The sequence below is a fragment of the Leguminivora glycinivorella genome, chromosome 2 (assembly GCF_023078275.1).
Source record: "Leguminivora glycinivorella isolate SPB_JAAS2020 chromosome 2, LegGlyc_1.1, whole genome shotgun sequence".
In the NCBI taxonomy this organism is placed as follows: Eukaryota; Metazoa; Arthropoda; class Insecta; order Lepidoptera; family Tortricidae; genus Leguminivora; species Leguminivora glycinivorella.
Window position 1 is genome coordinate 23525978 of NC_062972.1, and position 6000 is coordinate 23531977.

Sequence of the window (6000 nt, forward strand, 5' to 3'; positions counted from 1 at the left end):
CTCGCAAGTTTCTTATGGTGAAAAAAAAGTGCTGGTAGAAAAAAAGGACAAGCGTTAGCGTGCGACTTTCAATCCGGAGGTCGCGGGTTCGTGCGCCGACTAATCCCAATAAGGCCTAGTTTACCCTTTGGGTGGGAAGGTTGGATGGCAGTCGTTTTCGTAAAATTAGTGCGTAAGCCAAATCTTGGGATTGGTTGTCAAAAGCACAAAGATTTCAGGCCCCGTAGCCGAATGGCATTTTTGCATTTATACGACGCGAAACAAAAACGAAACGCATACGCCAATACGCAAGAGCGATAGAGATAGATATTTACGAGCGTTTCATTTCGTGAGCGTTTTTGCCATTCGGCTACGTGGCCTGAGCAACGGCAAATTTAATGCCCGAACAACGCAAGGAGGATGAAATTCTTGCAAGTACTTCTTGTTGTACTTGTAAAAGCGCATCTCGGACACTGGCGATCAAGTATACAATGTATTCCTAGGTCTAGTTTACCCTTTGGGTTGGAACTTCAGATGGCAGTCGCTTTCGTAAAAACTAGTGCCTACGCCAAATCTTGGGATTAGTTGTTAAAGCGGACCCCAGGCTCCCATGAGCCGTGGCAAAATGTCGGGATAACGCAAGGAGGATGATGATGCGGAACTGTGAGGTAACCGAGAGGGGGTGGGCGGCACTTTCAGCGGGGAGCGGGAGTGGCCATACTGTATGAAAAACGATACGATAGTACTCTTTATTATAATATATTTACTGTGGTAAAAGAGATATAATTATTGTGGAATTTTGTTTAGGATTACTGACCTGAATTTTTTTTGCCTAAGTAGCAACAGAATCGGTATCTTTTTACAAAATAAAGTACCTTATTGAACTTTCTTTCTAGCTGTAACTTATTATTCATTTATTTTTCCCCTCACTAGCTCGGAAACACGTGTTTTGTCCTTTAATACCAGCGGGTAAAAACGCATTTTATCCACTATTGGGTAAAGATTTTGACCTTGAATAAAGTCAAATTAACTGCTTTAAAATTGATAAAAGTAGGTTAATCTAGTAATAAAGATGTTTAGTTTAGTTTTACCACCTGTGGAACTACTGGAAGCAGTGATAAATGCATTTTTTGCGTTGTAGTTTCCTCGCTATAGTGAGGGGAAAAGTTTTGTGTTTTATTTTACTTCTCGTGTGTTAAAAAAGTCGCAAGTTCAGGATTCTATTTTCGAACTATAGAATCCTTTCACTTGCTCGTTTTTCAATTCGACACTCGGCGTTAAAATACAACTTTGCCCCTTTGTATAACAAATAACTATTACCTCGAGCCAAGCGAGGTATTTCGTTCACTAGCTCCGCCGAGACGGCTTAATACGGGTACGTATCACAATGTCTAAAGTTAAAAAACCTAACGTCAAATGACCTACGTTCAAAATACCTAAAATCAAAATACATAATGGTGTTTCGACCGAAATTCAAAATACCTAAAGTTTAAAAAGGTGCATATTATAATGTCTAAAATAAAAAAAACTAACGTTAAATGACCTACGTACAAAATACCTAAAATTAAAAAAACTAACGTTAAATGACCTACGTTCAAAATACCTAAAATCGAAATACCTAATGATTAAATACGAAAATCAAAAATGTCTAATAAATGGGGCTTAAATAAGTAACCAGTTTATCCTTGAATCGTCGACAGACAATTAATCGAATATTAATTCAAAGATAACGTTTAAAATAATTTCATTTCATCGACAGTAAAGTTCATATCGTAGAATGATCGATACAAGTCAAATTAAACCGTGGACTTTTACTTCGTAGATAACTTATTCCGAGTATACTTTATATCGTGGTATTTTGTTTTGTATTTTTTCATTTCATTTTGTTTTACATTATATAAAATTTATTACGCGTAATATTATTTCAATTGTGTAATTCTGTATACCTAAGTATTTCAAATGTTAATTTTTCTAAAATTTTACAATTTGTAATTTTTTTGTTTTTATGTTTGGTCACAACTAACGTAATCTTCTTCTAACCTATTTTAAAGGTCGTGCGTTGATGTGTAATTGTGTAGGGTCGCAGTTCTAATCTAACCTAAACCTACTCTGTAAGCCGTTCTTTTCTGTGTGATCGCAGTTCTAACCTAACCTAAACCTACTCTGTAAACTGTTTGTTTTGTGTGTGGTCACAGTACTAACCTAACCTAAACCTAATCTGTAAACTGTTTTTGCGCGTGGTCACAGTTCTAACCTAACCTAAACCTACTTTAAAAGCAGTTCGTTGTTGTGTAAGGGCGGAGTTCTAACCTAATCTAAACTTACTCTAATATAGGATTTAAACCAATCGGGCTCCCTCTATTTGGCATACCTTTAATTGTCCGAAACGATTTTCGCATAACAAACTTCGCATAATCGATTTTCGACGAATGTTAATTTGGCAGAAAACTTATTAATTTGACATAATGTAAAATAATACTAATCTTACTTTGTACGAAAATGAGTTCGCATAATACTTTTTACGCCGATCGTTTTTTATGAATAACATTGATTTGCAAAATTGTATTTGGAATATTTCTTAAAATCAGAATAACCACCCATAGTAAATGCAGTCAGGAGAGTCGGTTAGGTTAGGTTAGAACTGCGATCTCAAGAAATACAATATTTTGTTAAGAATGCACGAATGTCGGTTAGGTTAGGTTAGGTTAGAACTGCAACATCAATATAGTAGTATTAGCTATGATAAAAATTCTGCGTGATAAATTTCGACTAAAGCATGTTATGCGTAACTATACTATGCTTAAAATTAACACTTCAATATTCTTTTACGCTCGCGGAACCTACCCTACTACTTCGGTATTTTGACCGGTTAATCATTTTAGGTATTTTGACCATAGGGTATTTCAAATGTTGGTGTATAAAATTTAGGTTACATAGTTTTTGGTATTTCAAACATTAGATATTTAGTCCAATAGGTATTTTAAATTTCGGTAATTCGTGCGTAGGTGAAACTTGCTTAGGTATTTAAAATCATTAGGTATTTTGATTTTAGATATTTTGAACGTAGGTCATTTAACGTTAGGTTTTTTAATTTTAGACATTGTGATACGTACCCCTTAATACATTAAGGCTCCAAAGAAGTGAATACTATACCTCCGTAGTTATTGCCGTGATATGGATACAATACATACAAATACTCTTTATTGCACACCTTATTAAAATACAACAATAAAAACAAGGAAGCAACACGAACAAAGGTAAACAACAGGCGGTCTTATCGCTAAAGAGCGATTTCTTCCAGACAACCTTAAGGTAGTTATAGTTTAGGTGTATGCGATAAACGAGATGCTTTTACGCACATTTTAAATCAGTTTTCTAATAATACGTTCTTTTTTAATAAAATTGTCAGCAAACGAGGCACGTCAGCGAGACGCCCATGGACATAACTAACATCAGCACGGGACGCATGGTCGCGCGATAAAATGGTTGTCTATTGTTTGCCCGACAGTCATTTAACATAATATTCATTTGCCCGAATCTAACTTGCCTGAATTTCATTTGCCCGAATGATTTGTTTACCATAAAAATCATATGACATACTCGTTGTTTATCCGAATATTACCTTCCATAATCATACAATGCCATACTATTTGTTAGCCATATTATTAAGTGCAATAATATGGTTTCATAGAATATTCAAACGCCATAAGCAATTATTGCCATATTAATTGTTGCCCATATTATTACCTAACCTAACCTACTTTCTGATAGCAGTTTCATTTTCCAGGGGTTACAGTTCTAACCTAACCTAACCTACTTTTCCAGCAGTTTCATTTTCCAGGGGGTCACAGTTCTAACCTAACCTAACCTACTTTCTGATAGCAGTTTCATTTTCCAGGGGGTCGCAGTTCTAACCTAACCTAACCTACTGTCTGATAGTATTTTCATTTTCCGGGGGGTCACAGTTCTAACCTAACCTAACCTACTTTTCAAGCAGTTTCCTTTTCCAGAGGTTCACAGTTCTAACCTAACCTAACCTACTTTCTGATAGCAGTTTCATTTTCCAGGGGGTCACAGTTCTAACCTAACCTAACCTACTTTCTGATAGCAGTTTCATTCTCTAGTCCTTATAGTACCTATTATAGTAGTCAGATTCAGATTCAGATTCAGATTGTTTATTTAGTTTTCGATTCTGCCAAAGCACATTATGGAAATTGACTTTTCTGGACGCTAATTTGTATGACAAATGATGGTATGGAATGTGGTAATTACGGATTTCGATGATTCTGACAAATGACATTATGGAAACTGACTTTATGGGAAACAAAGTTTCTGGCACTAGATTAATATAGTAAACAATGATTATGGCATAAGATGTTATGAGAAACAATATTATGATTGTTGAATAGGATGGCAAATAAAATTATGGCAAATGAAATTCTGGCAAATGGGGGTATCCCCGATAAATATCAGGTCGTCTATATCGCACAAATAGTGCGATAGGGACGGCCTGCTATTTTATCGTCTATCGCGCGACCATGCTTCCCGTGCAGGAGAGCCATATACTGTTGCTGACCTCAGAGAACCCTAAAATGTATTTGGTCTACATCAGAAGATTAATAGTACAAGTGTTATTTTTATTTCAAAAACTTTACTATATAATTCAATGCTTACCGCAAAAAAACATGTCATAAACTTGTATGAAAGATTCCTACGGGCGATGCAACTCAACAAGAATCAACGCCCCAGTTATGGACTATCGAGCGTCTCATAATGACGTAGTAAACACTAATAGGCGCAGTATTTACCGCTCGGCGCTTGACACGTTTTCACTTTCGCCCGCGGCATGCCCCAGAATTGGAATAAAACCCGCCTTTCGCACACATGAGTGGAGCCCGGCTTTCATTTTTGCACTACGCTTTTGCTTTGAGAAGGTCAATCGTCGAGTTTTCGTTTTTTGTGTAAATTTTTCGTGGAAGTGGTAAGCTTGTGTGTTTTGTGTACATTTGGTGGCGAGAGGAAATTGGTTTTTTAAATCCAAACAAAAATATCACATAAATAATGTATTCAGCAAATATGCCACAGGGTACTTGTACACGTCAGCATTACCCAGAAATATTGAGAATAGAAAATATTAATTGTAAGTAAAATATAAAAAGGCACTATTTTTGTGTTCAATTAAGTCTCAACTAAAGAAAATATAAGTACTTGACCAAATTATTCTTAAGAGCTCATTATTATTATATTAAGTAAGTAAGTAGGTAGCTTTAGTTAAGTAGTTAGTATTAGCAAGTAAGCTAAAAAAATGTAAAATTTGTATGACTTATTTAAATCTAGATATATGAAACTATATTTTTGACTAAGATCTGTAACCACTATATCTATCTCAAATAAAGAATTATGAATTATGAGATGTATAGGGTCTCCAAAAGTCAAAATCCCAAATTTTCACTAAAAGTATAATAAATATAAGAAACAAACGGGAACCGAAAAAAGTGCACGAGTAAGTATCAGACCAGAATTTCGTTTTTCGAGCTACATAACGCCATCAATGTGATAGGTGTTCAAACATAAACTTTACATGCTACTTGGAATAGCGTAAAATCTGATTACGTCACCCTTGAAAAGGACAACAATTATCAACAAGATATTATTATCCAAAATAATAAGCCAAATATATGTTATAACTTACGTGGTACACTTGCCAGCGCTGGCGACCGCCAGCTGCAGCGCGAACAGCAGCGCTGCGGCGGCCATCTTGCGGAGCGCCGTGACGTCAGCGCATTTCAGCACGCCTGAAACAAACATAAACCGTTTATTGTGCATTTACTGGCATGTAATTAAATGGCGCATTTACACATTCAGCGGTTATCTTATAGTATAGCTATGCCTCTACCAGGTTTTCGTAGCGAGGAGTGACTGTAGGTCGTAGTACGTAGTGCGTAGTGCTACGATATATCGTAACGGTCAGGTTATGAGCTATAAATAATAGAAAACTAACGTTTTTATGCCACTGCATTT

The 6000-nt window shown here is 36.0% G+C and overlaps 1 protein-coding gene across 1 annotated transcript in view; it reads right to left on the reverse strand.

Moving 5' to 3' along the window:
- Positions 1–5744, reverse strand: part of LOC125242256 (C3 and PZP-like alpha-2-macroglobulin domain-containing protein 8) — a 206645-nt gene extending 200901 nt beyond the window's left edge. Inside the window, exon 1 of the mRNA XM_048151000.1 lies at positions 5672–5744. Coding sequence (XP_048006957.1) covers positions 5672–5736 — 65 coding nt within the window. The 5' untranslated portion in view covers positions 5737–5744. The remainder of the gene's footprint in view (positions 1–5671) is intronic.
- Between the last annotated feature and the right edge of the window lie 256 nt (positions 5745–6000).